The sequence below is a fragment of the Athene cunicularia genome, assembly GCF_003259725.1.
Source record: "Athene cunicularia isolate RWA chromosome 10 unlocalized genomic scaffold, athCun1 chr10_part1, whole genome shotgun sequence".
In the NCBI taxonomy this organism is placed as follows: domain Eukaryota; kingdom Metazoa; phylum Chordata; class Aves; order Strigiformes; family Strigidae; genus Athene; species Athene cunicularia.
The window spans coordinates 11,815,541-11,830,788 of NW_020799112.1; the positions used below are offsets into that span (position 1 = coordinate 11,815,541).

The 15,248-nt window shown below is 39.0% G+C and overlaps 1 protein-coding gene across 1 annotated transcript in view; it reads left to right on the plus strand.

Annotated features, from left to right (window-relative positions):
* IGF1R (insulin like growth factor 1 receptor) overlaps positions 1-15,248 on the plus strand; it is a 191,933-nt gene that overhangs the window by 16,524 nt on the left and 160,161 nt on the right. The window contains exon 3 of the mRNA XM_026856064.1: positions 14,453-14,998. Within this exon, the coding sequence (XP_026711865.1) occupies positions 14,453-14,998 (546 nt within the window). The remainder of the gene's footprint in view (positions 1-14,452; positions 14,999-15,248) is intronic.

Below are 15,248 nucleotides of genomic sequence, written 5' to 3' on the forward strand. Positions count from 1 at the left end.
ATCTTGACTCTCCTTGAAGAATGTGAATTAGTGTGAGAAAGTGTCTGTAGCTCCCACTGGGTCAAATGGAGGTTGAGATAAAAATGCATATCTCTGTGTGTATTGTAATATTGATCGTCATGTGGTAAATAATTCCTTGGCAGCAGGATTACTAAGTCTGATGTTTTACGCTTCATCTGTAAGTTTTGGTGCAGTCTTCCTGCTGGCTCTGTACTCAGACCTGCTTTTTGTTCTTCGATGGATATCTTCTTCATTACTTCCTTTTGACCAGCCTTTCTTTTACAGATAAAATGTCATTCTTTGGATTGGTTAATTTTGCTGAAGCTTGCTTGATTTGTTAGTTCACTAGCTACTTTTTTTTTTGGTTATATTTTAATAAATTAACAGTCTCCACAAAGATCCATTCCTGTCTCATGCTCACCTTCCCTAGCATGGGTGTCTATGTGTTCACACCAAAGCAAAGATTACTTTGGAGTCTTTCTTTTCTTTCTGTTAGTTTTTATCTGTTCCATTTATAAACTAATAGAGTCTATTCCATGTGTTGCATTTTAAGGAGGAACACTGACCTGTATGTTAATTTAGATTACCTCTATTTTTTTTTCCCTTCTTCCTGCATAAGTTGTCTTAGTTGGAATTTTTGGATTAATTTGGTGAGGAATATCAAAATATTACTTGAGTTGGAAATAAGATAGTTTGGACTGTGGCAGCATAAGTGAAGCAGCTCCATCTCTTAGAAGTTCTGATCTGAATCATTTGTGCTTTTATTTTCCTCTGTGGTTGAACTCAACTTTGGGTATCTAAATTGAGATTAAAGCATGGTTCTTTACAGAACCATGTTGTTTACAGAATACGGTCTTCCTATGTCTTCTGCACCAAATGTAGCTTGGAAATACATCTGTATGTTGACTTTCTAGTTGGCAGCTTTGTCTCAACTGAGGTGGCTAATAGGTATAGGCTTTTGTGGAGGTGCTGGGTGGAACTGGAGCAGCTGGGACACTAATGTGTGACTTTATCAGGCCTGATGCAGGGGTGCACAAAACAATTTTACGCTATGGTGGCTGTTGGGTGTGTCAAGGTGAGCCAGTGTCTTGGGCTAAGAGAGAGGAAAAGGAAGAGCAGGTCGATGTCTTCCAGCAGTCTGAGTTTGGGAGGGGAAGATGGTGATGGGGACAGTTCTGCTTTTGTTGTCCAGAGAGGACTGTGGCTGTGGTGCTACCCAACGCACTAGGGGACTCCATTTTTGGGTGGCCACTTTTTCCAAAGTGGACTATAAAATTTTCTGTTAAAGACAGTGTGTGACCACTCACAGATCTGGGGGTGGTTTGTGAATTTGGAACTTTCTCTGTGTCCTAAATTGCTGGTTAACTGTGGAGGAAATGAGGAGACTGAGTCTTGGTTTCTGAATCTGAAGCTGAATGAAGCTGGCATATGTGGTAAAGCAAAGCACAGCCTGCTCAGATGTGTTTTCTTAACGTGGAACCAACTAGCCTTGCACAAATACCGTGGTTTTCTTTCACAACAGCAGTGAGAGGCCAGTAGAGCTGTCGGATAAGTGAGGTGAGGCCAAGGACTGTCCATCAACTGTGCTCTCTAGATGATTTTTGCCTTCAAGCTAGCAGATGAAAAAGAGGATTTCATGTCTTCCTGTTCAGATCCTTTATACCTATGCTCTTTTCTGTTCTGCTGATTTCTGTTTTTCTTTCTCAGATGAGACTTAGTTTAAAGCTTTGCAGTATAGCTGTGTTCAAGTGTGTATGTGGCACTGTTACCCAATGTAATTATGCCATCGAACACCTGCCCCATAGGTGCAGTTTATGTTGGCAGGAGTTGTTTGGCTGCTGTGACTTAATGTTGTTTGGGCAGGCAAATCATAACTACAGTCAGAAAAACACACACACACACACACACACACGCCTCCTTGAGTGACTGTAGTGGTACATCCTTTGCAGTAGAGATTAAATTCTTCCTTTACCTTACAGGATTGGCAGCTAGTTTTACTATACATTGGCACAAGCAAATGAGGATGCGGGATGCTGCAATTAGTTCTGGAATTTCAGAGCTTCATGAAACGTTCCTTGTGTCTGAAGGAAGGGGTGTTGTCAGAGCTTTGTTGAATGCAAAGTAGTCTGGATCCAGAGAGAGATTCTCTTTGATGCAATCCTATAGCCTAATTCTGAAGTGTTTTTGAGCAGTTTCTGCCCATACAACAGTTCGTTTCTTGTGAAGAGAGGTGCAGAATTAGTGCTGCTGATGGTTGCTTTGTTTGAGAGATGGTAGCTATGAGCTAATATATTTTTTTTGTCGATCTTGCACAAAATGGCTGTATTGTTACTCATGATAAGAGTTTTAGAATACAGTGAAACTAAAGAATATGGTCATTCAGGTTTATACCTTTAAGAGCATATTACAGGGATCGTGTGGTTTCTCTTGCTTCACTTTTCCTGTCAGGCTGCTCCTCTTGTTGCAGTGGATAAAGTTTATTATTTAAAGTAATTCAACATCATGTAGTTCTCTAAGGAAAGATTTCTTATCACAGGTTAACTATAAATATGCTTAATACAATAATTTAAACATTAAGTAGTACACACTTGTAAACCAAGACAGAGCACTTGCTCAGCAAGCAAAATCACCAAGTGAAGAGAGAAACCATTTTTGTGAAAAATCAGCATCATTTAGTAGTTACTAAATCCCAATAAACAAAAAAATCCCAACCAACCGCCCTCCCAAATACAAATGTGAAACAGTTTAATTTTGTGTCAGAATATTATGTTTATGTATTTCAGTGACAACTGAAACTTAGTGATTGAATTGCATTGGTTAGAGCTAGTCCATTCTTCCATTCTTTCACTTGGATTTTTTTTCTCCTTGATGTTGCCCATCTCTTCCTTTCTGGCTGAAGTTTCTTCTCATTTTTAATATCATCTTCATGACTAGAACAAATAGTGAAATAATACCAGGGAGTTAGCGAGACTCAATTTATGTTCTCCAGCTGTATCTTTAGTTAGGAGTGGGTTGTGTGTGCAAGGTATGGGGCAAAAATAATGATGAAGACCAAGATCTCCATTTCAGCCTTGCCTTGATTTGCCCTCCGGAATGACTGTGTGCAGCTGCAAATCCCAGTGAAGGGAGGTGTCTAAAGTTGGAAGTGTCTCAGGTATCCAGGTTTGATATTGCTGTTTTATTTGCCTCTAAATCCAATCTCCTGTAACTTCTTACAGCCTGTTCTTCCCAAACTCTTCCCCCCCAGTTTTGGCTCAGAAGGGAAATGGAATAGATAACCCCTGATGATGAGTTGCTGAATGAAACGTGCCATGCATGTATTTCTCTCACCCAGTTGGACCCACTTCTTTTTTTTTATGGGTGGATTTGTTTGAAATATATTAGGGCAACCTTTTGCATCCCAGACTTGCGGAAGTACCTGCCAGAGAACAATAATTCTCCTGCTTGCTCTGCCATTCCAATCCTCTTCTAATAAGAGTGGATATTGTGACAATTGCAGTTGCCAAGCAATAGAACTCGGTACAGCTAGGCTGATGAAATACCTAAACCATTTTGTTAACCAGAATTATAACATTGTGCATCACCCATGGTGCTTATAGGCGGTGTCTAAAAAATGTGTATGAAGTTGGAAATCCAATGTCTTGGGCAGTATATAAATGTAAAAAGAAGAATATGGGCTGAAATGTGACCTTGAACTTAAAAGCCAAGTGTAAAAGTGTGAACAAGCGACTGTGAGTAAACCACTGTTGGTACTTCTTTTTCAACAAGGTGTATATTTAGTTTTCTTTATTTTTACTGTTTTACAGTGAAGGTCAAGTAATTGCTGAACAGATCTGTGTGGGTGTATTGGAAATCCTGTACTCAGGATTGGGAGCTTTTAATTATCTTCAGAGATATGGAAACCTTGGGGTTCTGGTAGCTGACTTTGCCTAAAAGTGCTCTAGTTTTCCATGCTTAACCCTGTTAATGTGGTTGCTTCTCACATGTGTGCATTAAGGGTGCTTCATGATGAGAACACCACCCCCCCCCCCTTTTATTGTGCTGTGATGCCTCTGAGAGTGTGAATGCTGTTGTTTTAGTACAAAGGACACTTTCCTTGGTTGAACTGTGTTTGTGATACTAAAAGCAAATCAAAAGCATTCAACTGGCCAGAAAAGTGAGTTCACATAAGAGCTCCTACTGATACAGCCTCTTTGGTTTATATTTGCCTTAAATTGTATTCTAGTGCAACTATTTTCTGTTGATAAGACCTGAACTACTAGTCACCTTGTCTCTGGTGCCAACCCACATGTTTTACCTTGTATTTGGAGAGGAGGGTTCTTTTTTCCAATCTAGTTAGCTCATGACTGGAAAGCCCCTCAGCACCTGCATGTGTGTAACTTAATACCTTTAAAGCCCTTTTTGGGGATAGCAAATTGGTTGTATTTTAGCTTCCTGGAGAAAGCAGGTTACAGCATGACTGATGTGATTTTTAAGCTGTGTAGCTGCCATGTGAAGGGAGGACTCCCTGTTCTGTTGAATGAAATTTCATAGCACTGTCTTTTTCTTCTGTGCAATTGGATTTTTTTTTTTTTTTTAATATTCTAAATCTCTGTTCAGGTGGAAATATGGGATTAATGGAACTCTTAATTCAGTTTTTTAAAAGAGGAGCATTACTGTGGAAGGTCACAGAATGTAGGATTTCTGTGTTTCATCATGTTAGAGAGAGTTATCCCAGGAAAGTAGGGCCATGTGTTGCATATTGTTAAGAGTAATTGCATCAGACTTTGAATTTTTCTGTGGATCTAAGTATAACTTCCTGATGACTCTATTAAATCCTTTCACTGACCATTATGGATGCAATTACATGTTATGATACTATATTGTCAATTTGCTTCTAATGAAGTCTAAATGATCAGGCCTGGTCAGGCAGTAATTTTTTTAAAGATCTAAAAAAAACAATCCCCAGAAAGTTTAAAGAGAAGCTGGTTTTCGAGATAACTGCAGGATGGCAACTCAGCAGGCAGCTAAAAGCATAGTAAAGTGTCTCCCTAAATGTGCGTTGCTGAGCCCAGCCACATAAGGAACTTTGTTTCTGGAAGAATTGGCTGCTTATCCCGGCTTCCTAAGTGTGTATCCCATAGGTGTCTGTCAGCTGGTTGCTGAGTCAGTTGGATGTGTAGACAACTATGTTAAAAATAAATAAATAAAAGCCTGCACACAACTATATTTTTTTTTAAAGGTGGAGAAGAACAGTCCCCAGGAGAGACAATTTCTGTTAAGCTCTATTGTCATCACAGATTGTGAAACATAAATTCAGTGTTATAAACAGCTTGTAATTTCAGTCTTCCATTTTTGCTTTAGCAGGCATTAGACTGAAGCTACTGGGATAGGGTTTAAACATTATCATCACCACAGTTAAAAGATGTTTTACTCTCATAGTTATTGATCATAACACGCCACCTACTCACTTCTATGTTACATATTTTGTATAGAATGGCATGCTCTGAAAACTTTGTGATGCTGTCAGAAAAGTGGTAATGCAGGGTAAGAAAGAGTGCAGAGATTTGAAGTCTCTTTCTTCCTGTGAGGATCAAGCTCATCTTTAGTGATTTAGACATTACCTGCTTTCTTCTTCATTTTTTTTTGTTTGACTTTTGACAATTTTCTCACAGGCTGGAAAACATGACCATACTGTGACTTGGAAGTGTTGCAGTGTAGTTAGTTCATGGAATTATTCTGAAGTTGCATTCAGCTGGTGCTTCAAACAGCTTTCCCTTCCTTGTAAACACATAGAATTATCTTACCAGAGGTTTGAGTGTTCAGCTCTAACCATAATGCTCAAACAGTGGCCTTCAATGTTTGACATAGACTGGGTTATTAGTGGGTGAGGAGCTTACTGTAGGTCTGAATTTTCTTTTAAGATTTTTGTCGTCATTGAGTGTCTTTGGTTGAGTGTCAAGAGCAGGTGTTGTCCATAACCTGGGCCCTACAGATCAGTGTTTAAAGTTTGGTGCTACTTTAACTTGGTTTGATAGCCAAGGGTTCTGGGGCTCAGCCACTTGAATGTTATGAGCTCTATAAGATCTTCCTCCATTTTTGCCCTGTGTACCCATGAGGATGAACAGAAGTTCATGCCAACTGAGCCACTCACTCATGTTGTGCTATTTCAGTAGTAGGAGGTAACAGATGTGGCCTCAGAGGAACCCCTGAGGGATGTGCTGGGTCAGTGCAGTCTTGGTGAGAGAGGATTAACTTGGGGATGACTTTGTCATGAGGATGCTTTCACGTGAGCTAAGCTAAATCTAGACCCACTTGCTCTGGTGAGCTGTGTGGAGAAGGCATCAATCAATATTATTAAAGGGATTCAGTTCATTTTGTTGGCTCCATTTTTTGCTAAGCTGCTGTTCCTGTTGACATTCAGAGTAAAATGTTGGCAGAGAGAAAGCAACTGAGATGAGGGACAGAAATGTGATTTATTCTGAAAATTTTTTTGTGTAAACTTATGGGGAAGTTGGAGGAAGTTCATGGAAAGCAGCAATGCCAGAGATATGTTTAGCCAATGACAGCTGAAATTGCAAGAGCAAGAAGACAGAGCCAGTTTGAGTTTGTGATGTGGGTTGTAGTCCTTCTGCATGTTATTTTTGTGAATGTTTTGTTCTGGTCAGCTTGGTAACACAGTGGCCTTTGGATTGGGAATATATAGTTAGTATAGTGGTAAAAGAGAAAATACGGGTAGAACGTGTGTATTTTTTTAAGGGCTATGGGAGACAACGAGAATGTGTGGAGAAGGGGAATCCAGTTGCTTTTTAAGGTATTTGGGCCAAATTTGATTGGCCTCTTGTGACACTGCTATTTCCTTCCAAATCTGAGAGAGAAGAATCCTGTAAAAGGTTGCTAGGAGTGATGAGTGACACAAGTTAAATTAATTATAATAGACTATATTTCTCAGAAATGACAAGCTACACTGCAATATAATCTCCAGTCTCTTGAGTGTTTAGAAGATCATAGTGGTCTGGCTTTGTCTTCCAAAGCTTAACTTCTAATTAAATGAAGAAAAACCCCAAGCCCTCTTCCTGGGCCTTAGATATGTAAACAAGAATGTTCTCAAGACATATATTCAAATGGAAACAGTTGGTTTTTGTTTGAGTTTGAGTATTCTCTTTCATGTTTTGCAAACCAAAGATGGCAGCGTTGTGCTAGTGCTAGAAATACAGAAGTTGGAATTCAATTACAGATTTGATTAGCAAAAGCTAAAATGGTTGATCTTTTCTGAATTGTGGGGTGCCTTTTATCTGTTTGTCATTGTGTGTGTGTGCGTGTCCCAATGCAGAGATGCAACTTCATAAAATCTTGGTAATGTAAAGTGATTTATGTAGCATATTTGATGAACAGTTTGGTGGTTAGGGAGTCAGCCTGAATCATGTGGTGTAGGTTTAGTTCCCTTCTTGTTACTGGTTCTGACATCCCAAGAGGTAATGCAGAAGCTGGCTTCTCTGGGAAGAGATCTAGTGATTGATGTGACACATGCAGGATAGGTGAGCTTAGAGAGTACAGAAATTTTGTGGGAGGTTGTGTAAGTACATTAAAGACACTAAAATATATATTTCATTCATAGTGTCACTACGAAGGCAAAACCAAGAGCTCAGTGGGTGGTGGAATCCTGTGTTAATGTAAAGTGTCATAAGCAATCTCTCCAACCACTGATTTCTGTGAACTCCACATTTAATTTCTTCTTTGCATAGTATGCAATTAAAGAATCCTTAGACTTCTGTAGTAATTTTTTTTTCCCCTGCGTCTGCAGATGGTGCAACTATGCTGAAACTTCATGGGCTCAAAGAGAAATTCTGATTGCTAATCAACTCCTTCTCAGTATTCTACTTTTGCCTTCCAAATCCTGGAGTGAAACTACAGGAACAAACTAGGCTTAAGACCAGGCCATGGACTGCAGTACCTCTGTTCAGCAATGACTGAATAACAACACTTAATGATTTATTTTTTTTTTTTCTTCAGGGCTGTATGACAGTCCTGATGGTTTTCTTAAAACAAGCATAATACTTAGCCCTAAGAGTGGAGAGGTTAAGGTCAAGTTTTACTTTTTTCCCTGTTTATAATCCGTATGGGTGTAACATTTTCAGACTGTTCCCTCTCTGTTTCCACTGATGTGTCCTCCTGCTTCTCTTCTGAGCAACTGCAGTCATGTAGAAAAGAGGCTCCTTTTAAATCTGTTCGCAGGCTTTATTGTGTGTTTAGCCCTTTTTTTCCTAACCTGATTCAAACCAGTTTTTCAGATAACGTGGAGAATAGGATGCTGTCAACAGCCGAAGTTGTTCTTTAACTATCAAGTGTCTGCAAGGAATTTTTCTGAGCCATTGGGTTTTTTCCAGTGTGCCAGACAACCCCTCTATTGAGTTGACCCAGTGTATAGTAAACAAGTCAATATGCAGGCCATTATATACATTATGCAGATCTAAATCCACCCAGTGCAATAAACATGTTCTTTGTTGTTAAGAGAGAGGGATGGTAACTCTGGAGATGTTTGCCTTAAAAAGGACACTGCCTGCTCTGGATCTGGGATGAGGGCTGCTGGACTGCAGCCACATTCAGTAGTGGCTTTGGACCCTTTTTTTATAAGGACCTGCCATAGATTAAAACGAAAAAAACACATGATGAAAAGGAAGTGGCTCTGTTGGGAATAAATAACAACACTGTTCAGAAGATGTGCTGATCTCCCAGAAAGACCCACAGCTCTGAGCTGACATTACTGAAGGATGACGTGGTGAAGCCTCTTTCATTAGAGGAGTTTGGGGGAGAGCAGTGTTACTGTGTTGGGTAACATCAGCTCTTTGCTGACCAGAGACTAGCAGTAGCTGTCTGGGAAAGCAGACCTCTCATTGAAGTGGAGTGTGCTCAGAAAAAGCCATTATTGGCAAAGTGAGACTTTTCTTGTGGTGGTGGTGGTGTGAGCAAACTACTCTGCTAAAAGTAGAACTATCCACAATTGGTTTTTGTATTATGCCTTGTAGTTCCTTCTTTGTGTAGGAAATCATCCAGCGCTGATGGTAACATACTGTACTTGTTACCACTGTACAGAATTTCAGGATAGATGAGAGGTTGAGCAACCTTGTGCCCTCCCTTAAAAAACCCCTTTTGAACCTTGTGGATCACAGGCTTTATCCTCAGATTGGGTGTTTTAACACCTGCGTAGGAAAATGATATGGAATTGGAACAATTTTTGCACCTTCAGCACTTCAGCAATGGGTGTAAGGGGATATGTGTGGGTGGTTGTTTTTTGTTTTTGTTTTAAATGGAAAAGCTGAAGGTATCCAGGTTCCTTATTTCAGATAAAGCTTTGCATCTCTACTCTGAAGGAAACAATCTTCACAGAAGGGAAGTCAAATGAACGAAAACAAAGGGAAATCATAATTTGCTTTGGTGACACGCCATGAGTATACAAAACAGGAAAAAGGTGAACAGGAGTTGATTTCAAGATTGCTAGTTAGATGTTAAGCAGTCTATCCTGATTCTCATTTCAGAAATGTAAACGCCTGCACAGGCTGAACAAGTCTCTGTTGCTATGGAAAGCCTGACCCAGCTGGAGCAGGCTTAGGTTGAAAAGGCCTTGGACTTGTGAAAGGGTTGTGCTGGAATGACTCAGAGATGTCTTGATGCTGCTTTGTCTAAGACTTCGGTGTTGAGAGAGCCAAACAGTGATGGTTGCTCCATCTTTAACTTCTGGATAGTTGAGAGGCTACGGAGACCTTTCAGTGTAGTAAAACCTTTTAACATTACGCAAAAAAGTAAAGGCAAGGCTTAAAATGTGAAGGTGTGTCGTTTTTTCAAGAAAAACCTGTATGGTTGTGCTTGTTTCGAACTTCTAAAATGAAGTAAGTGGGAATAATAAAAAATTTGGAAGCAAGAACTATACCGTGATGAAATGATTCCTTTTAGGAAGGGAATTTTTCTCTTATTAAAAACAGCTGATGGGTGAACTGTCAATCTGCCCTCTAACACCTTAGTATTGATAATGAATTAACTGGTATGAGTATGTACAGCTGTGATGTACTGTAGCAAGCAGGAGTTGTATTATAGGCTGAATGTTGAACAGCAGGGTTTCTGCTGGTTTGTCTTTTGTAGCATGCCACTTTGCAAAAGGAATGGTTCCTTCGAAACACTGAAGGGTAACAGTTAAGTCCTTCTGAGAGTAGTTAGTGACCTGAAATAGCTAGTGGATATATAAAAGGAATAAAGACCTGCTGCATGGAGTAAATGATTATTTGATGATAGATGATGATTAAATAGCAGGTGTTTCTCAAGGAGGCAAGGTTCTTCTCCATGTCAAAAGGTTTCTTGGGATCAAAATGAGCATTAGCAAATCATAGTTAAGGTCAAGAAGAAGCATCTGAATCGCTGTACTTAAGCGCTTTGTGTTGCACGCAGCTTTGCTTTAGTCTGCCCAATCTGTGTGTACTCAGTAGTGTCAATTTACTACACGTGTGCTGTGCAGTGTGTGTGTTTGTTCACAGCCTGTGTTCTGCTCCTTGGTGCCCTAACTTGGAGCAGCACTTAAAGGAGACTTGCCAGGAGATTCTGCCAGATTAAGGAGTAGGCTGCAGGTCATGGTAATTACTCGCATCATATGAACCTGTTACATGCAATCATTTTTCCTGGTAGTTCATTGACTCCAATCTCAGTTACGTGATCAGACTTGGATCAGTCCTCTTCTAGGAATGGGCTGTAGGTCCTCAGACTGCAGTGTGTAGTGGGTGTTTTTATTACCTTTGGAAGTTTACACGCCCTGCAGCTTGCCCCTGGGATGCTCCCAGAAAAAAAAGAGCAGAAGTGAGTTGCTTGTTGGATAGCAGGTGAAGCTTAATACTTCTGGACTGAAGTGCTACTTCCAGGAAAGCATTTGTGTTTGTCTAGGTAAAGAATGCATTGCTTCCCTTCTGTATTTTACTGTATTGGGGGAGTTATCTTTTAAACAAATAAATATGAATTTCTTTTAAGATCTAATTTCTCACTCTGAATTAGGTACTTAGTTTAGAACAATTCTGAAAAATAATAGGCAGTTTAAGGAAAGGCTTGGTAATCTATAAGCAGCTGAATTAAAACAGCATGAATGGTACTTCTGGTACTACTGGTATTTATCCTGGGTGTTTATAATCTACCCAAGACCCAAAACTATTGGGGCAGGGTAATAAGCAGATGTTGCAATTCTATTTTCTGTTAGTGAGCAAAAGAAATAAATAATAGTTGATTTCCGGTTCTCAATTGAACATGAAACAAAGCAACATTATACTAGTTGTATTAAAAAAGCTTGATAAACTGGAATACCAAAACCTGTTAAATGGAATATAAATGCTCTAAAGAGCATTTGTGTGCATTTTATGCTGTCTGACAGACCAGTGGGATCCAAAGAAAACACAGCACAGCCAAATGGAAATTGTAGTTGACTTTGAGCTCTGATATTAATTTGTTTTTCATATAATCCTTTTCAGGGCAGTGAGAAAAACGTGAGAAAAAAAATGATGCATTGTGATATAATTAACTTTTGTGAACAATGTAAACTTCAAAAGAAATGTCTTCCTTTTTTTAAAAAAAACCCAAACATCTGCTTTAATTGGAACTGTTTTTTTTCCAGATGTCAGTATGGACCATGATGCTTGTCCTATTTCATGTTTGGGTCTCTGCAGTTCTCATTATATGCATGAAGTTCTGCAAAACCTAGCTCACTAGATGAACTAATAAGTTCTTAAATAAAAAATGTCAACAGCATGTTCATCTGTTATCAATTTCTAACATTAGAGCCCACTGGACTTTTCCTTATTAAGGGAATGATGTTCAGAATTGAGGCAAAATGAGTGTGTACTTTTGCCATAAAGTTCTAGAAATCGCATTGATTTATAAAAGCATTAAATACCTAAAATTAAGTAACTTTCAAGCTGAAACAAACATAAAGCTAAAAGCAGTATGACTTTTAAAGCCCAGCCTCAGAATAGACGCATGAACAGATATATAATGCTTTAGTTAACGGTTGCTGCCATTTCTCTTACAAATTGTTCTTTAGGGTATTGTAACTCAGCTGTTTTTAAACCCATCACTCTGGAACCTTGCCTGCAAAATGTCAGCGCAAGTGCAAATTTTATTTCTTTAACAAAATAAAGGGCTTGGAGCAGTTAGGCTTTCTAAAATTTTATGGCAGTAAAATAAATTTTGCTACTTTTGCTTTGCTGTAACAGGAACCATACTGTTCACCTTACCCTGCCAGCAGGTAGAGACAGAAACCAAAACAGTTTAATTGGAAAAACACTGTGTTCTAACTTGCCTTTTTTAAAAAAAGAGAAGCCCAATGTCAGAGTGTAAATATACTCATGTTATTGTCAGACTGTGCTTTGGGCAGAGGGCACTATCCCTTGAGGATGGGTGGAGGGATGGTTGCTTTAGAAAAAAATTTCAGAAGTTGAAAGCAAGATGTGGGTACTAGTTTAATAAAGACATTTAATCTGGGTTGAGGTTGTCTTTCCTACTGATTCAGGAGAGAAGCCTACACTTTCCCTGTACGTGACCAGTGCATCTCTTACCAGATCTACTGTCTTGGAGTAATTTAACATTCTTGCTCTCCCATCTGGCCTTTAAAGCTGGATAGTGCAAACCCATTTACCTTTTTTTAATGTTTTCCTGAAGTTAAAGCCTTGACACATATTCCAGGCAGCAGTATGCAATTGTTCTGTAGTCAAAATACACTAAAATGGGGATTTCCTGTCTCACTGGTTGTAATAGCCAAGTTTACTGTTGGTACATTAGTTTTGGTGGGTCTTTTTGTTTTTACATGTTTAGGGAATGCACTTTCTTGCATATAGCTGCTTTAGTGCAAGTCACATGTTAATAGCTTCTGCTTTCAGCTTGGGTCTTTACAGAAGGAAGATTAGGTAATAGTTTGTGTAGAAAACATCTGTTTCTGAACAAAGATCTTGCCCTGTTGTTTTTTTTACATTGTCCCTCTAACAAGAAAGTCCTTTAGTCTTTTAAAGACTTAAAAGTCTTTAAGTCCTTGTTGGATATTAGAGTTGCTGTGGTTTTAGCATGCTCATGTTCTGGATCCTTTGTTAGCTTAAGTTATTAGTCTTAGATAAGTGTTGTGGGATGGAAGGACTGCTTTCTATTGTCTGTGCAATTTCTGAATCTCTGGTCAATTTGTCTGGGTTAGAATTTAAGTTTTTTGGCTCCAGTGTTTGTTTAGACCTTTTCCTTGTCTGAGGAAAAGATGTTGTTAAAATAATTAAGCCTAGCATGTATAAAAAGAGAACCTTTTAACAAAATTGAATTGCTTGGGGTTTGTTTAAGTTTTGGGTTGCTTAAATAAATTGGCATTTTACTTTGTTTGCTTACAAGCAACTTACTATCTATTCTGGGGAGTCTTTTTTCCATGTTTTCCGCAGAAAACCAATTCTGAGGGTTTCCAAGAACAACAGCTCTCTACATTCTGTAGTTCTTTGTTTCACATCAAAGTGCATTTTATGTGGCTAATTATTATACTGTTAGTTCATTTTTCTTCCAGCCCCTTTAAAATTTTTATTGTGATACATGTCTAATATGGAAAGACCTAATAAATAGAATTATCAGGGAATACTACTTTTGGTCATTGTTTTCTTGAGAGTGCATTGAGTTCAGCCTGCTGTTTTCAAGGGAAATTCCTGACTGTGATGTTGTGTGTTCTTGTAAATAAAATTATCCTGTATTTCTTAGAACTCAAGAAACTTTTTCGTAGCTTGGTGCCAAAATCAGTGAAACTTGGTTCCCTGGAACATGCAAACAGGAATTCAGTGCATTAGCTATACAAGTCCAAACACTTTCTTTTCTTCTTGGTCACAGTGCGGGAAGTGCTGACCAGCTTTCCACGGATTTTGTGTTGTTGCTGATCTATTGAAAGACTAACATTCGAGAATTAGGGCTGATTTGGCTTGTGATGCTGGGAAGAAAGACTAATTTGAGAAATAAGTTGTAATTTTCTGGAAAATGGTCTACTTTATGTGCATGTGTCTTGAGGAGGGTGGGGGATGTAAATTAGTAAACATAATCACTCTCTATATTACCTAAATTGTTGAAGGGCTCAACCCCTGTTCTGGTCACGCATGACATGCAATTTGGAGCAGGGTGGGCAAATGCATTTGGTTTATGTTTACCAATCTAACACAACTCTTTTCAACAGCAATAATAAAACATTTCTCTGTTGCAGAATATGGATAGCTTGCATCTCTGTGCTGGTCCTGGTAGTGTTTATAGCGATAGGTAAATGAGATGAAGATTCAGCATGGGTGTAAATCAAGTAGTCATTTCCTGTTTTAACATTGTAACCTAATTAAGAAGTTAGAAATTTTGTGGCCATCAGAATATCCTACTTGTATTCCAGTTTCGAAAGATTTAAAAATGCCTTATGTACTAACTTTCGTTTCTCCTTTTACATTTCCAGTTTGTGGGCCAAATGTTGACATTCGCAATGATATCCATGAGCTGAAACGCCTGGAGAACTGTACGGTAATTGAGGGTTTCCTTCAAATTCTGCTCATCTCTAAAGCAGAGGATTACCGCAACTTCCGCTTCCCAAAGCTCACTGTCATAACTGACTATTTGCTGCTGTTCCGTGTGGCAGGCTTGGAAAGCCTCAGTGATCTCTTCCCCAACCTCACAGTCATTCGTGGGAGGAACCTCTTCTACAACTATGCCTTGGTTATCTTTGAAATGACAAATCTTAAAGAGATTGGACTCCACAACTTGAGGAACATAACCCGTGGGGCCATACGGATTGAGAAGAATTCTGACTTGTGTTACCTCTCCACAGTGGACTGGTCTCTCATCCTAGATGCAGTGTCCAATAACTACATTGTTGGGAATAAACCTCCAAAGGAATGTGGGGACTTGTGTCCAGGAACAATGGAAGAGAAGCCATTGTGTGAGAAGACATCTATTAACAATGAGTACAACTACCGCTGCTGGACCACCAACCACTGCCAGAAAAGTAAGATTTGAGTAGATAATGTTTCTGTTACCTCTTTCTGAAGTAAAGGTTTAATTTTCTGGCTTTATTTTAAGCTTTTTAGCAACTTAAAATTTTATTCTAGTTGTGTGTAGTCCACATAATGAGCTATCCAGTTACCACACAAACAGATTCCTCTCCAGACAGTAAAGGAGCATCTCACTTGATTTAAAAAAAAAACAAACAACCAAAACGAACAGCAACAAAACAAACCCCCACAAACTTTCTGGGT